Source organism: Panthera leo, chromosome E1, assembly GCF_018350215.1.
Source record: "Panthera leo isolate Ple1 chromosome E1, P.leo_Ple1_pat1.1, whole genome shotgun sequence".
NCBI lineage: Eukaryota > Metazoa > Chordata > Mammalia > Carnivora > Felidae > Panthera > Panthera leo.
In genome coordinates, this window is record NC_056692.1 from 44,982,489 (window position 1) to 45,000,376 (window position 17,888).

General features: G+C 38.0%; 2 protein-coding genes across 2 annotated transcripts in view; both read left to right on the top strand.

The window, feature by feature from the left end:
* The window catches only part of LOC122205887, a 256,567-nt gene extending 255,754 nt beyond the window's left edge, over nt 1-813 (top strand). The window contains exon 98 of the mRNA XM_042914498.1: nt 747-813. Within this exon, the coding sequence (XP_042770432.1) occupies nt 747-813 (67 nt within the window). The remainder of the gene's footprint in view (nt 1-746) is intronic.
* A 4,976-nt stretch (nt 814-5,789) lies between these two features.
* Nucleotides 5,790-17,888, top strand: part of LOC122205888 — a 38,417-nt gene continuing 26,318 nt past the window's right edge. Inside the window, exons 1-5 of the mRNA XM_042914499.1 lie at nt 5,790-5,931; nt 6,104-6,178; nt 9,994-10,047; nt 10,500-10,604; nt 14,511-14,564. Of these exons, the coding sequence (XP_042770433.1) occupies nt 5,790-5,931; nt 6,104-6,178; nt 9,994-10,047; nt 10,500-10,604; nt 14,511-14,564 (430 nt within the window). The remainder of the gene's footprint in view (nt 5,932-6,103; nt 6,179-9,993; nt 10,048-10,499; nt 10,605-14,510; nt 14,565-17,888) is intronic.

The following is a 17,888-nucleotide window of genomic DNA, read 5'->3' on the forward strand; positions in this document are numbered from 1 at the left end:
CGTCCGACTTCAGCCAGGTCACGATCTCGCGGTCCGTGAGTTCGAGTCCCGCGTCAGGCTCTGGGCTGATGGCTCGGAGCCTGGAGCCTGTTTCCGATTCTGTGTCTCCCTCTCTCTCTGCCCCTCCCCCGTTCATGCTCTGTCTCTCTCTGTCCCAAAAATAAATAAAAAACGTTGAAAAAAAAAAAAAAAAAAAAAAGACTCAGACTGAGGGAGAACTCTGTGTTGATGAAAAGTTTGCCACTTGATGGTGAGTGTTTAATTTACCAATGAGGTATTCATCCACCCCCTGAAAGTTTACTGGTTGCCATAAGGTATGAGACATAATACTACAAAGGGTTACAAAGATAAATGAGGCATAGCTCAGGTCCTAGAAAGCCCTCAGTTAGAGATGGACAGCACATACAAAACAGAAAGAAATGCTATACATTGTGATGCATGCTATAAGATTAATAAATATTCTGCTATGAAACTGCAAAGGAGATATTGACCAACTATTCCTGGAGTGTCTAAGACCTCACAGAATGGTTATTACTTTAAACAGGCCTGAAAGGTTTGATGGTAGGGCGTACGAAGAACCAAAAGTAAAAGCATGGAAAAAGTCAAAGAGGGATACCTAACCATGGCAAGTTTCGGGCACCATGCACAGTTTCATGCTGAGTACACATTCACATTATGTGGACGAGTACTTTATAAGCTTGACTCAAACTAATCAATAATTCTTATATAATCTATCTGTGAAACAGGATAATAACAATGTGTATCTATGATGATGGTGATGAAGATAACCAAATAGTGGCTGTGAAAATATGAAAAAATGTTTAAAATCTAAAGATATTAATTATTAGATTTTCTATTTCAAAACTCCAGTTATGTTTATTAAATGATTTCTATATTTAAGGCATTTTTCTGGATTCAGGAGCTATGAAGATATGTGCCAGAAGCTCACTGCTCAAAATAACACAGAGTCTTTGCACTTAAAAAGTTCATAATCTAGTTGACTAGATAAGACAGAGATACATATTTTGACCTTCTGGCTAAACATGGCAATCTTTTTTTAATATTTGCATTTATCTTTACCACTTTCTAAAATACCAAAAAGATGTAAAAGAAATAAAATTTTTCTTTTAATTTTAAAACAAATTAAAAATTTCTTTTAATTTTAAAACAAATTAAATATTTCCACAAAGACTAAGAGAAGAGAATATTATAGCAGATAAGAGATGTCAGTTAAATTTTGAAAAACAAATTGCATGAAAGACCATAAAAGGTGAAAACTGAGCCTGAAAGGAGAAGCAAACAAGAAGGCATCCACTTCAGGGGCACCTGGTTGGCTCAGTCAGTAGACCACGCAACTCTTAATCTCAGGATTGTGAGTTCAAGCCCCATGTGGGGTATAGATACTACTTAAAAATAAAATATTAAAAAAAATAGGGCTACTTCATGTCACAAAACTGTAAACAGCTCAGGAAATAGAGGCACCAGTTACCTCTAAAGTCAGGAGTATGAGATATGGCTGAAAGTCTTTAAAAAGATCAATGCAATTGACAGATCCCCTTCCTCACTCCACAGCTAAGCAAGTATTTCTTATCCATGCAGCATAGAGATTTACTCTCTGGAGAGGTTAAACTGGGGAGATTCTCAGACATCAGACCCAGCCAAGGTTGGGAGTGAATTTTCTACTGAAACAAGGAAATTACATGAAAGTCAACGTGTAGCATGGTGAGATCCCCCGTCATCTTCTCCCATTGGCCTGCCTAGATGCTGGCAGTGAATTCTAATATCCTTTATTCATATACTTAGATCTGCAGCTTGCAATGAAAAGATAGATAATAACATGTGTACTACTAAAACAAAAACACCTCACCCTTAAACAGAAACAACCAAGAATCATATGACTTGTAAGAAAGGTTTGTTACATGAAGGACAGAAATAAAAGCTAGCAGAAAAGAAGGAACTTGGAGGAAGTACAGTAATCCCCCTTTATGCATGGGGATATGTTCCAAAGCCCCCAGGGGATGTCTGAAACCATGGATAGTACCAGACTATATATGTTTTTTTCCTATGCAAACATACCTATGATAAAGTTTAATTTATAAATTAGGCATAGTAAGAGATTAACACTAATAACTAAAAATCAAATAGTACAATTATAAAAATACACCATAATAAACATTACGTGAATGTGCTCTGTCTGTGTCTCTCTCAATATCTTACTGTACTGTGTTCACTCTTCTTCTTGTGATGATGTGAGATGATAAAATGCCTACATGATTAGATGAAGTGAAATGAACTATGGAGGCATTGTGATTAGCATTAGGCTACTATTGACCTTTGGATAATACATCAGAAGGAAGGTCATCTGCTTCCAGACCACAGATGACACAGGTAACTGAAACCAGGGAAAGTGAAACTGAAGATAAGGGGAGACTACTATACTCAAGGGAGAAAGCAGAAAAATAATTCAAAACAATTTTAACTAATATCTTCAGAAAGATGAGAAAAGCCCTAGTTACGAAACAAGAAAAGGAGGCTGTGCAACAAGCTAGGACACACTATGAAAAAGGAGCACGCTATGGGGCGCCAGGATGGCTCAGTCAGTTAAGCGTCCAACTTTGGCTCAGGTCATGATCTCACAGCTCACATGCTGTCTCTGTTTCTCAATAATAAGTAAACATTAAAAAAAAATTTTAACGGGGCTCCTGGGGGGCTCAGTGGGTTAGGCATCTGACTTCAGCTCAGATCATGATCTCGTGGTTCACAAGTTCAAGCCCTGCATCAGGCTCTGTGTTGACAGCTCACAGCCTGGAGCCTGCTTTGGATTCTGTGTCACACCCTCTCTCTGTCCCTTCCCCACTTGGGCTTGGTCTCTTTCTCTCTCTCTCTCAAAAATAAAACATTAAAAAAATTTTTTTAATTGAAAAAAAAGGAGCACTCTAAAAATTTTTTTTTAAAGCTCTTTTGGAGGTGCACCTGAGTGGCACACTCAGTTAAGCAGCTGACTCTTGATTTCAGTTCAGGTCATGATCTCGTAGTTGGTGAGATAGAACCTCATGTCAGGCTCCATGCTGAATGTGGAGACTGCTTGGGATTCTCTCTCTCCCTGTCTCTCTACCCCTCCCTAGCTTGCATATATTCTCTCTCTCTCTCTCTCTCTCAAACTCTCTCTCTCTCAAAATAGACAAACTTTTTTTTAAAGAAAAAAGCTCTTTGGGAAAAAAAAAGTGCTAAAAATTTAGAAATTCATTGAGCTGGAAGATGAATTTGGAAATTGGAACAAAAATACAAAAAAAAGATAGAAAATAGAAAAAAAAATAAGAAAATCAGTCTGACAACTCCGACAACTGAATAATAGAAGGAGTCCCAAAAAGAGGAAACAAAGAAAATAGAGGAACAAACTGTAAAATAAATCCTACTAAAAAAATGTCTTCAAATCTGAAAGAATGTGACTCGAGGCTGAAAAGGCTCACCAAGTACCTACCACTCCAAAGAATAGGAAAAGATCCACACCCGAGGCTCCTACATGGCTCGGTCAGTTAAGCAACTAACTCTTGAAATTTGGCTCAGGTCATGATCTCATGGTTCATGAGATCGAGCCCCACATCTGCACTGTCAGTGCAGAGCCTGCTTGGGATTCTGTTTCCCATTCTCTGTTCTTCACTTACTCATGCTCGCTTGCTTGCTCTCTCTCTCTCTTTCAAAAATAATTAAACTAAAAAAAAAAGAAAAGAAAGAAAAAGATTCACATCAGAGTAGGTTGTAAAATAATCAGAACACCAGAAATAACAAAATTATAAAAGTTTCCAAAGAGAAACAAGCAGGTCACATAGAAAGTTGGGGGTATGTGAATGGTATTGGACTTCTCCACAACTCTTGAAGATGAAAGACAATTGTGTAATACCTTGAAAATTATTATAAAATTTGTTTCCAACCTAGAATTCTATATCCAGCTAACCTATCAATCAAGTATGAGAATAAAATTCATATCCTCACATATTTCAAAATATGACATTTTCTTTTTTTAATTAATTATTTTTTATTTAAATCCAAGTTAGTTAACATATAGTGTAATAATGCTTTCAGGAGTAGAATTTAGTGATCCATCACTTACATATAACACCCAGTGCTCATCCCAAGTGCCTTCCTTAATGCCCATCACCCATTTAGCGCATTTTCCCGCCAATATCCATCCAGCAACCCTCAGTTTGTTCTCTGTATTTAAGAGTCTCTTACGGTTTGCCTACCTTTCTGCTTTTATCTTATTTTTCTTTCCTTTCCGCTATGTTCATGTGTTTTGTTTCTTTAATTCCACATATGAGTGAAATCCTATGTCTTTGACTTAATTTAGCTTAGAATAATACACTCTAGTTCCATCCACATTGTTGCAAATGGCAAGATTTCATTCTTTTTGATGACATAATAATATTCCATTGTGTATATATACCACATTTTCTTTATACATTCATAGGGTAGTTCTATTTTTAATTTTTTGAGGTGCCTCCATACTGTATTCCCCAGTGGCTGCACCAGTTTGCATTCCCACCAGCAGTGCAAAAGTGTTCCTCTTTCTCTGCATCCTCACCAAAATCTGTTGTTTCCTGAGTTGTTAATGTTAGCCATTCTGACAGGTGTGAGGTTATACCTCATTGTGGTTTTGATTTGTATTTCCCTGATGATGAGTGATGTTGAGTGTCTTTTTATGTGTCTGTTAGCCATCTGGATGTCTTCTTTGGAAAAGTGTCTATTCATGTCTTTTGCCCATTTCTTCACTGGTTTATTTATTTGCAGGGGGTGAGTTTGGTAAGTTCTTTATAGATTTTGGATAGTAACCCTTTATCTGATATGTCACAAAATAAGACATTTTCTGAGCAAAGGTTCAGAAAAAAATTCCTACGTAAATACCATTTTGGGGGCACCTAGGTGGCTCAGTCAGTTAAGTGTCCGTTGGTTTCAGTTCAGGTCATGATCTCACAGTTCATGAGATTGAGCCATGCCTCAGGCTGTGCACTGACAGTGGAGAACCTGCTTGGGATTTCTCTCTCCCTTTCTCTCTGCCCCTCCCTGGCTTGCTCTCTCTCTCTCTCTCTCTCTCTCTGTCTCTCTTAAAAAAATAAATAAGTAAACATTGCTTTCAAGTTAATATCATTTCTAGGGGCGCCTGGGTGGCTCAGCCAGTTAAGCATCTGACTTCAGCTCAGGTCATGATCTCATGGTTCATGAGTCCAAGCCCCATGTCGGGCTTTGTGCTGACAGCTCAGAGCCTGGAGCCTGCTTCAGATTCTGTGTCTCCCACTCACTCTGCCTCTCCCCAGCTCATGTCTGTCTGTCTCTCTCTCCCTCTCAAAAATAAATAAACATTAAAAAAAATTTATAAGTTAATATCATTTCTTAAAAACTACTTGGGGGAGAGATGTCACCAAGGTGGCAGAGTAGGAGACCCTAGCCTCCTTCCCCCAACAAAGATCAACAATTAGACGGCTATCCACAAACAAAATTAGCTCTGGGAGAGCTCAGGAGTCCACTTAAAAACCTGAAGCAATACAGTGGATCAAGAAAACCCATGAATAACCACACAAAAAGAGTAAAAAGAACAGCTTCATTTTGCCTGCATCACCCTTAGGCCAACATTGCTCAGTGCCGAGAGGAAACTCCCCAGCCCAAAAGAGTTCCCCTCCTAAGAAAAGGAGAATGGAGTAAGTGACCAACTTTCCAAGCCTTTGGGGCACTGCACAAAGGACCTGCTTACATTTCACTCCACCTGGTGACCAACAAAGGTAAGACATCTAGAGATGTCTAAGAACAAGGAAGAAGGGAAAGGGAAACCATTATCAGTTCATAGTGGGAGCAACCACAGTTCCCAGTGGCCTCATCTGCAAATGGCCCCAGCAATTTTTGCTGCTGATGACTTCAATAGCCCTTGCAAATACGAAAGTTACCCCCAGCTTTCATCACTGAGGACCTCATTACAGACCCCAGCACACTGCTCCACAGAGGACCCCAATAGCTTTCACTACTGAAGAAAGCAAATGTCAACACAGCCACTACAGATTTCCTGCATATTTTGCCACTAAGATTTTCGCTCCACAGGTTTTTGTGTTCACAGAAGCCAGCCACCCATGTTACTATGAGTATGTCTGCAGCCAGCCCTGGCTCACCTGCAGTGAGGCCCCACAGCTGAGTATGCACAAACCACTAACTCCAGCCACCACTGCCACCTGTCCTGTTCCCTAGCCACTGGACCTGGAGGTGCTACTGAGGACCCCAAAAGCCCTTGAAACCACTGTGGATCCCCCATAGCTCTCACTAAGGAACATGGAGTTGCTCATGTCATGAACCCCAGGAATGTGAGCAGACAAGACACCATATACCCCCAGACCTGGAGTCAACACATATCTCCACTCTTGGCATCAGGTACCACTAGTCCCAGAGCCGCAACAACTCTGGTGTATCCCTAAAGATGGGTGAAGGTCTTTCCTTACTGAAAACAGTCCATATAAAGTATAGGAGACTGCTTCTTTAAATGCACAGACACACACAAGTCTATTGGGATCATGAAGAATCAGGGAAACATGATACCACCAAAGGAACACAGTAAACTTCCAGTAACTGACCCCAAAGAAATGGAGATACACAAATTACCTAACAAAGAATTCAAAATAATTGTTCTAAAGACACTCAGAGAGCTACAAGAGAAGTCAAATAAACAATTTAAATAATGAAAACAATACAAGAACAAAATGAGAAATTCAGCATAGAGATGAAAAATGTAAAAATGAACCAAACAAATTTTGGAGCTGAAAAATAAAATAACTGAACTGAAGAATTCATTAATGAGCTTAAAAACTTAAGGAACCCAGCTGGCACAAGCAGAAGAAAGAATCAGTGAACCTGAAGAAAGATCATTTGAAATTATCTAATTAGTGGAGCAAAATGGACAGAAAATGAAAAGGAATAAAGAAGGCCTAAGGACTTATAAGACACCATTAAGAGAACATCCTTCTTTGTCCCTTGTGATATATATTTTGCCTTAAATCCTATTTTGTCAGGTATAGTACTGTTACTCTGGCTTTCTTTTGGTTCATATCCATGCTTTTGTTTTCAAGTTTTACTGTCTTTTTGTTATGTCACTTGTAGACAATATACTGTTTGGTTTTATTTTTTAATGTCATCTAAGAGTCTATATTTTATAATTGTTGAGTTAAATTCCTTAATAAATTCCTTCATAATTACTGTTTATAGGACATGGTTCTGCTATAATATTCCATAGTTTCCATTTACAGTATTCTTATTACTTTTTTCTGTCTTTATATTTCCCATTAGATTCATTAAGTTTTATTCTACAGGTTGAAAAATTATAGTGGTTGTCCTTAAGACCCATATTCATGGCCACTTACCTCACTGATTTCTTAAATTCATCAATCCCCCAAATAAGACAAGGATTTTAGTATACTCTCATGTCCTATTTGTCAACTTACCTTGCTTGCTATACCAATTATGTTGGTATTTAACTAGGATTTAAGTCAGGGTTACTATGGATAATATTCTTTCTCTTTTTTCTCTTGACTTTAAAAAAAATCAATATACTTCACCAGATATTTGGTCATTTTTCCCTTCCATACCTCTTGTAACAACTCCTAGATTTGTTTTACTTATCGAGTACTGCCCTTTTTTTAAAATTTTTTAATGTTTATTTAGTTTTGAGAGACAGAAAGATAGAGCACACTGGGGGGAGGGGCAGAGAGAGAGGGAGACACAGAATCTGAAAGAGGCTCCATCCAGGCTCTGAGCTATCAGCACAGAGCCCAATGGGGGGCTTGAACTCACCAACTGTGAGATCATGACCTGAGCTGAAGTCAAGTGCTTCACCGACTGAGCCACCCAGGTACCCCAGAGTACTTTCTTTTTAAAAAGTTTTCAATATGGGTCTCTGTGTGATGAATCATAAACCTTGAGTCCTTGGGAATATTTTGGTTATGCCCTCATGCTTAAATAACAATTTGTATTTAAGTTCGAAGCCCTTTTAATATTTCTCCATTAATTTTACTCCATTGCCTTTCAGCATCTAGAATTATTGTTGAGAAATCTGATGTCAATCTGGTTTTTCTTCCTTTATAGGTCTCCTTCTTTTTTCTCTGAAGAGTTTTAGAATTTTCTTTTTATTTGATATTATTAAAGTCGCTATAACGTATATCTAGGTTGGAATTTTCCGTCTTCTATTTAAATCTATATGAGCTATTTTAATATAAAGTCATCTTTCTTTAATCCTGGAGATTTTAAATTATTATTTCATCAAATAGTTTCTCCTTACCATTTTTTTTCTCTCCTTTGGAACTCTTGTTACCCAGAGATTAGCACTGCTACTTCCATAGGCATATCTTATAATTTTCCATTTTCCACCTCTTTATCCTTTTCTGCTGCCCTCTGAGAGAATTCTTCAATCTGATCAAACTACCCACTAATTAATTTTTTAGATATTTCCTTTGTACTCTATCTCATCCGCTGTGTTTCTTTATTTAAACTTTTTTATAGCAGAGGTGCCTGGGTGTCCTGGGAGCCTGAGTGGCTCACTTGGTTGGGCATTCGGCTTCCCCTCAGGTCATGATCTCATAGTTCATGGGTTTGAGCCCCTCATCTGGCTCCATGCTGACAGAACAGAGCCTGCTTAGGATTCTCTCTCTCTTTCTCTCTCTCTCTCTCTCTGCCACTCCCCTACTTGTGCTCTCTCTCAAAAATAAATAAACATTAAAAAAATTAAAATTGTTTTTGTACCAAATGTTTTATACCTAATATTTCCATTGATTCTTTTCATATTTTCTTGTTCTTTTTATATTTTGCTAATATCTTATCTCCTTAAGTATATCTGTCATGCTTATTTTAAATTCCTGGTCCTTTTATTCCGATAATTCTTATTCAAATGATATACATTATTCAGTTTGTTTGTTTGTTTGTTTGCTTGTTTGTTTTTGAAGTAGTTGTATTCCTCAGATGACTGGCTACTTTGGTCCTGTCCTGTGAGTCCTTGTTCTCTTGGGGCATCATTACTATGTTTGAAAATATGCTTTAGGTAAGGGTGTAAGGTCAGGCTCCAGTGAACATCAGCCAGTTGGGTTTAAGGGCAGTGCTTAGACACTGCTCAGACTTCAGTTTCTTCAGGGTTGATTTGTGGGGAAGGAACCAGATATTCATGCTAGTCCACCACCTATGTGGGAATAGAAATCCATGTTTGAATTTTTGTAAAATACAACATCTGTGTTGGCAGCACAGGACATCTCACTGAGGGATTACCTTGCAGAAGAGTCATTTTCATGGGCTTGTCAATGAAAATATCTAAAACAACATCTATGTGATGTCACGTGGAAAACATGTAGAAATACTCATTACTAATATTCAAAGAAGTCCTGTCATGGTTGTCAGGTTTTTTTAGCTCAGAAATCATCCATGTCTTCACTCATGAGTCCCACTAGTATCTACTCTTATCCCTGCGAGCATTAATATGTGTGATCTTAATCAAAAAAAGGAGAAAATGAGAAGTAGATGAAAAGAGAGACTGGGAAAGGTATGGAAAGACACCACTAATAATTGTTTCAACTGTCAAATCAGAAAGTGGGTACAGGGCACCTAGATGGCTCAGTCAGTCGAGCATTAGTCTTCAGCTCAGGTTGTGATCTCACGGATCATGAGTTTGAGCCCCGGATCAGGCTCTGTGCTGACAGCTCAGAGCCTGGAGTCTGCTTCTGTGTCTCCGTCTCTCTCTGCCCCTCTCCACACGTGTTCTCTCTCTCTTTCTCTCCCAAAAGTAAATAAACATTTTTTAAGAAGTGTGTAGACTTAATCTCTTGAGAGCTTTTTCTATTGGTCTAACTCTTAAGTTGGGATATAAACAGGGGGGGGAAATGAGTAAAACTATAAGAATTGTTCTTTCTGAAATTGCTAGGTTTTGAATTATTACAACAGGTTCCCATACCAATTACTGTATTGTGTCCTATCTTACAGCTGCTGGAAAGTTGTATAAGCATAGGTTGCTGGATGGCATAAGGTCTCTCAAAGGTGAGTGACCAGTCAGGTAAAATTGAGATTCCTTATGTTTCGTACTTACATTTTAAAAACCACATTTATTTTTGGTGGTGACAAATTTGTCAATCTAACAAATTTTTGTCTCATCATTTACTACTTTTAACATAACTACCTTTGAAGGAATTACTTTTGTCTCTATCATTCCAAGTCCTATTTCCAGAGAGGAATTAGAAAGACTGTCTTCATCAGACTTGCCAATCCTTTATTTCTCTCCTTATAAATGTCTCCTGAGAGCTACAGTCAAGTCTTCTGGACAACAATGAAGAGCAGGTTCTGTTCCTGATTCCCATGCTAGCTCTTTTCACTTAAGCAAATTTATTGTTCCTTTGATTGTTGTCCCTCCAATTAATGCATGGACACGCCTAGCATTTTTCACTTTATCATTATTGTTTGCCCTTCTCACTTCCATCCTTTGTTTCCCTAAGGAGTGGAGCTTAATGTTAATCAGTTAGGACTCTTCATGAAAAATATGAGCTTTGACCTGGAAGAAGAGGAGTACTTGGACCTGCTCAGCAACCTGCCTGCTGATGGTGAGCTGCTCCTACGGTGAAACTTTGCATTTGTACGTGAGAATTTCTGAGAGCATGTTTAGAGTGTGCAGAAACATTAAAAAACAAAAAGAAAGAGACCCAATCCTCAAGAATTCATCAATTCCTGCAGTGGACTTTATTGAGTGCCTAATATACATAAGCTATTAGGAATATAAAAATGAAGATGATGGTTCTCTGTCCTCTAGGAGTTCACCATCTAGTAAGGAGTCTCACATGCTGACAGGCCATCATACCACTATGCGGTTGTGCTATAATACTAAAAATGCATTCAGTAAGATCCTGAGGAAGGGAAAAGCTAAGTTCACCAGGTAAAGAATCAGAGGAAGATTTGTCAAAAATGTATAGAAATTCTTCAGGGAAAAAAAACGGCATTCCATGGGGTTAAAGGAAGGCACTTGTCATGATGAGCACTGGATGATGTATAGAATTCTTGAATCACTATACTGTACACCTGAAACTAATATAACTGTACATTAACTATACTGGAATTAAAATTTTTAAAAAGAGGGGTGCCTGGGTGGCTCAGTCAGTTGAGTTTCTAACTCTTGATTCCCAGGGTGGTGGGATCAAGCCCTGCATCAGACTCTATGCTGAGCATGGAGCCTGCTTAGGATTTTCTCTCTCTCTCTCTCCCTCCCTCCCTCCTTCTCTCCCTCCCTCCCTCTCTCTCTCTCTCTCTCTCAAAAAAAATTAAAAATAAAGATAAAAAGAAAAAGAAAAGAAAGCTGGGACAACCCACAGCAAACAAGCACCCACCCACAGGCTACATGTACAGTACATATAGAGCCTATACTTGCAAGTGCTTACTTATGTGAGAAAACTCAAGGATAACCTGAGGGGGGATAAAGGCATTCCAGATGAGGAAAGCAATGCATACAAAAGCATAAAATCATGCAAATCCATGAATGTTAGGAGAGCAGCAAGTATTTCCTTGTGGCTAGAATATATGCTTCATGTTGTAAAGAAACAGGAAACATGGCTGGAAAGGTAGGCTGCCGAGACTGGAAAGACCTTATACCATGCTGTGGAGCTGAGCCTTCATCCTCTTGAATTAGTTTTGGTAATTTGTACCTTTCTAGCATTTTGTCCATTTCATGTCTAATTTGTTGACACGCAGTTGTTCACAGTATTCCTTTATAATGCTTTTAATTCTTGTAGAGTTGATGGTGATGTCATCCCTCCTGATTTTGATCCATGTCTTTTCTCTTTTTATTTGGTTAACCCAGCTAAAGATTCGTCAATTTTGTTGATCTTTTCAAAGAGCCGATATCAATTTTCCCTATTGGTTTTCTGCTTTCCATTTTATTGATTTCAGCTCTAATCTCTATTATTTCCTTCTTTCAGCTTACATTTGATTTCATTTGCTCTTATGTTTCTAGATTCTTAAGATGATAATTTAGATTATTAATTTGAAATTTTTCTTTTCTAATATAGGTGTTTATTTACGACTATAAATTTTCCTCAAAGCACTACTTTAGCTGCATTCCAGAAATCTCAATATGATGTGTTTTCATTTTCAGTTAGAAATACTGTCTAATTTCCAATATTTCTTTGATCCATGGGTTATTTCAAAATGTGTTTTTGAATTTCCAAATATTTGTGAATTTCCCAAATTTTCTCCTGCTGTTGATTTTGAATTAATTCCACGATAGTCAGAGGACATACTTTTTTATGATTTCAGTCCTTTTAAATTGAATGAGACTTATGGCCTGGTATACCCTAAAGAATTTCTCATGGTTGATAATATTGTTCAAGTCTCCTTTATGCTACTGATTTTTCTATTTAGTTGTTCTATCCTTTATTGAGAGTGGAATATTGAAATCCCAACTATTGTTCTTGAATTGTCTATTTTTCTCCTTGATCTTAGACTTTATCCTATAGGCAGTGATATTTCTAGAGTATTTCTCTTTTGGAAGTCAATACTGATGACAATGTAGGAGGCACTATTGGAAGCGAAGACTCAAATTTGAAAGATATTGCTATGATGCAACAAGAGATGATAAGGCCTGAGCAAGGGAAGTAAACTTAATGACAGATAAGAGATTTGGGAAATATTTTAGAATTAAAATGAATAGGTTTGATGACTGATTACATGTGAATTATGAAAAATAAGAATTTTAAGAAAACAGAGACCTTTTGGTGGCTAGGTCATCAGTCATATCATAAGCCAATTGGAGAATTCAGGAAGATGTTCAGGTTACAGTGTCAAGAGAGCAGTTTCAGTTTTAGACATGTTGACTTTAATATACCTACATGACATTCAACTAGATATATGTATGAATATGGTTAGAAATGAATACTCTAATAATTCATCTTTACTTAGGAAGTTACCAATCCACAGATTCAGCAAAGCTTAACAACATGCCAGAGCACTGATGAGATTATAATCAGACCAAAAGAAGAAGATAAAAAAAAAAAAAAAAGAAGAAGAAGAATGGAGGGAATAGCTTATAAGAAAAGTTTGAAAGTAAGCAAATAATAAGGAGGAAATAGTGTTAAAAGAGAGACAAAAAAAAAAAACACAAAAAACATTTACCTAGAGTAGATTCTGAACTACCAGAAACAATTTCAAGATGGAGAATAATTTTCAAAGTACTTTGCCATTATATAATTCACACCTAGCATATGTTAGCATGACCCCATAATACAAGACCCACAAGACCTACTCAGAAAAGTTTCCAAGATAACAACTCTCATGGGAAAAACAGCAAAAACCTGAGATTAATCCCACTTGTTCCTCTGATTAATGGCATTGTGGAAAGAATTTAGAAGTTGGAATGAGACACAGATTTGAATCTCAGCACTGAAAATTCCTAACTGTGCAAGATTGGTCAAATGAACCCCTCTGAGTCTTAGTTCCCTTTTGTTAAAAACAGAATAATGGCTACCATTCCTAAACATTGCAAGTTCCTAGCATAGAGTTTTTATTAGTAGTAATAATAACAACCAGTCTATATTCATCTCAACACAATGCCACTTAATTATGCCTTTGCTGTAGCCAGAAAAAGTGAATTTTCCATAGGACAGTTTTTTTATTACTAGAAATATATAATTTCCCAATATTTTTGATCTGCCTATGAAAGGATGTAGATATTTTTTGCTACCACATTTTCCAGGTATCTTGAAAGTTTACTGGAATGCCACAACAGTGACTTTGGTTGTGGAAGTGTCAGCCATCTCCCTGAGTACCCCTCTTCAGGTCAGTGAGCCCACAGGAAGCAGCATTAGAGACCCATCTCAGACCACCCTAAGTCTTCTGTGGGACTAATTGAAATACATGAGAATGGATGAGACATTTTCCTGTGAGGCACTGACAATCTATCAGATGGTTCCTTCTAAATACCCTCATTTAAGAGGAAAATACAAAATAAAGTTTTTAAAAAATACAAAATTTAAAAAAAATATTAAAATTCATTTAGGTTGATCAAGCTTTTTAAATACATGTTGAATGTGGATGGTGGAAGAACATAGCTAAATGTCACCTGTCATTTCAGTACAGAAATAGACATTATTAATGCTTCAAGTCAGATCTTTCCTATTGGAGCATTTACCCCTTTTACAGTGTTTGTCAGCCTTATAATCAGTAAAATGGAGTTCTCCCTGATCTGAAAATAGAGAGGGCTACTTTTTAAATGTCAGTCTAGCAGTACTCTACTATGTGCAGTTTGTCTTAATAGAATAAATACTGATGTCTTCATATGAAATATCTTTTTTATAATCAGAGCTTTGACTTTCTACGTTTACATTTGATAAAAAATAGGATAAAATTCTAGAGCAAATCATTAAAATTTGCTGAATTTTGTGTTGTACTTCAGTGTGTGGCTTCTTTGTCTTTCTCCTATTTCTACTATTGTTTTGGGCACAAAATTCTGTCTTCTCTTACAGATGAGGGGAAGATTGAAGTGAATGTGGTAATGGATGAAGGAAATATTTTTACAGGTTGGTTAGATCTTTATTACCTCATTAGTAACCATCTGTACATCTCAAGTGTGGATCTATAAAAACCAACCATCCAGGAGGTCATGTAGCTTGGGCAAGAAAAAAAATATATAAATAAATGCAATAAGATGTTATTGGGTGATGTTAAAAACCTATACAAAGTAAAGAAGAGGAAGAATGGTCATTTGCTCCTGAGGAAGAGAAATTGGGAAATGCTTTAATAGAATGGTCAACACAAGAGCTGATCCTTAAACTATAAGTCAGTTTTTCCAGACACAGCAGGATGGGCATTCCTGATAGAGAAGAAAATAACAATAAAAGGCACCAAAATGAGAAACTGTATGATGCTTTAAGGAACTAGAAAAAATTTGGGGTAGCTGGCTACAGCATAAATGCTGTCAGGAGTTTGGCAAAGAATAAACTTAAAGAGGAAGGAGCAGGATATGGTGGGCTGAGTAATGACTCACAAAGATATCCACGTCCTAATCCCCAGAACTTGGGAATGAATGTTGCCTTGTACAGCCAAAGGGACCATGGAGATGTGATTAAGGATCTTGAATTGAGGAGGTTATCCCTGATTATCCAGTTGGGCTCTAAATATAATCACAAGTGTCCTTAGAAGAGGGAAGCAAGGTTAGAGTTGACGACAGAAAAAGTAGAAGGCAATGTGACAACAGAAGCAGGATGCTCCATTCCTGGCCTTGAAGATAGAAGAGGGGGAGTAAGTTAAGGAGTGTAAGTGGCCTCTAGGAGTGGGAAAGGCAAGGGAATGGATTCTTCCCAAGAGCCTCCTAAAGGAACCAGCCCAGTTAGCACCTTGACTTTAACTCAGTAAAACTAACTTTGGCCTTCTGACCTCCAGAACGGTAAGCGAAAAAAAATCTGTATTGTTTTAGGCCACCATGTTCTCGGTAGTTGCTGTTTTGTTACAGCAATAGGAAACTAATACAGGAGGCAACTCACGGACGACCTTGAATACCTAGTAAAAAAGTATGACTTTCATTTTGCACAGAGGGGGCAGTTGTTCCAGGATTTTAAGCAGGGGACTATGTAATTAGATTTGTAAATTAGAAAGATTACTCTAGCAGCAGTATAAAGGATTGAGGGAGGTGTATGTACAAGAATAGAGTCAAGGAAACTAGCTAGGAAGCATGTTGTAAATGTCCAGGTGAAAGACAGTAAAGAGTAGAAGTAAATCATTCTCTGTGAGGCTTGAGAGGAAGGAACATGTAGAAGAGATGTTACAGCTATAGAAACTGTAGAATTTGGTTCCTGTAGATTTTGTATAGAGCTAGAGCAAAAGGATTAAATGAAGGACGACTCCTCAGTTTCTGAGCTGAGTAGTTGAGTGGGTGACAGTGACATTGACCAAAATATATAATTCAGTAAAATACATTTAGAAGTAGAGATACACTTTCCATTTTGGTCATACTGAGTTTGAGGTTCCAGGGAGACTGAACCTTAGGCAGTTAAATATGTGAGTAAGAATCTGAGGCCACCTCTTTTTCTGAGACAAGCAGACCTCGAGTCAGGAAGGATACAGATATAGAGAATCTAGGTAGACGTGGAAGTAAGATTCAGAGGATTTCACCTAAAACCTTCCATCCTCTGTATAGTAGGAAACAGGATCATCTACTAAAAGAAAGGACCCAGTGGTGGGGTAGAGGACTTTAAGGAAAGTGTTAATGATGGTGGATAATTCAGATAAGAGAATAGTAACTAGAGTTGATGAGGAATATATGAAAGCCTTGCTGAGAAGTGCCAAGAGTCTAACCAAAGTCAGACACCATAAATAAGTAATGGCGACTTTTCACATGATTATGATATCCTTCAGTTGGACCAAAGTAGGAGATTCTTTTTATTTATTTTTTATTTTTTTTAACATTTATTTATTTTTGAGAGACAGAGAGAGACAGAGCATGAATGGGGAAGGGGCAGAAAGAGGGAGACACAGAATCCAAAGCGGGCGCAGGGCTTGAACTCATGAACCATGAGATCATGACCTGAGTTGAGGTTGGATGCTTAACCGATTGAGCCACCCAGGCACCCCCAAAGTATGAGATTCTTTTTTTTTTTAACATTTATTTATTATTGAGAGACAGAGAGAGACAGAGCATGAGCATGGGAGGGGCAGACAGGAGGAGATACAGAATCCGAAGCAGGCTCCAGGCTCTGAGCTGTCAGCACAGAACCCGACCCGGGTCTCGAACTCACACACCGCGAGATCATGACCTGAACCGAAGTCGGACAGTTAACCGACTGAGCCACCCAGGTGCTCCCCAAAGTATGAGATTCTTAAAGCTGATGTGCCAAAAGAATGAAAGCCTAAAGACAATGGTGGTGTTGTGAAGAGAGTGGTTAGGGGGTCTAGTGTGGCTAAAAGAGGAAGTGAAGTTATCATGGAAAGCATGAACTTGGAGGAAAGCAAGAGAGAAGGGAATGAAAGTCTCTATCAAAACTGTAACAGGTGGTAGGAGGAAGGAAGTAAAAGAAGTGCAAGAATATAGGTTCCGACCAAAAGTAGGTATGCTACAATTGAAGATTTTAGAGGCAAAGCATTTCCAGGTGATGGCAAAGCTCAGGATGTGTCCTTGATAGTTAAGTAGTTAGGATTTAGGGGACCATCATTGAGGCTAAGGAGCTCAAGAAATTGAGAGGCCAGGTTGTGGAATGAACTGTCTATATAAAGACTAGAATTGCCTATTATGATGCCAGGAATTTGGGTGCAGAGGAAGACTGTGAGTAATGGGACAAGCTCCTTAAATGACCAAGAAGTCAGTAAGTGACAATAAAAAGAAAGCCAAGTACCATAATTCTCACAAAAGGAGACGTTTGAGTATGGCCAGAAAGCAGCAAATAGGATCTCGGAGAATGTAAGCCCTATGGCAAATGAGTTATGGGGAAAAAAAAAGAGCAGCTTTCTCTCAGAAGGAAGTGAGGGAGGGAGAGAGGGTGGAAGGAAGGAAGGAAGGAAGGAAGGAAGGAAGGAAGGAAGGAAGGAAATGAAAGAAGGGAGGGGAGATGGAAGGAAGGAAAGAAGGAGGGAGGGGGTGGGGAAGGGAAGGAAAAGCAAAAGCAAAAGCAAAAGGAAAATCTATCCAGAACAAAGTTCAGTTAGGGAAGAAGGTAAGAGTCTATAAAGAGACTAAAGATTTGGAGAAATTCATATTTAATGAAATATGAGCCCGAGAGGGTACTGTGGGAAGGGTGAAAAGAAAGCTAGCAATGGAAAGAAAAATCAGAGTGGTAAAACACAGAATAGATTTGAGAGGATAGAAAACTTTTTGTGGGCTTACATTTTGAAGAATGGGAATGATACAGATG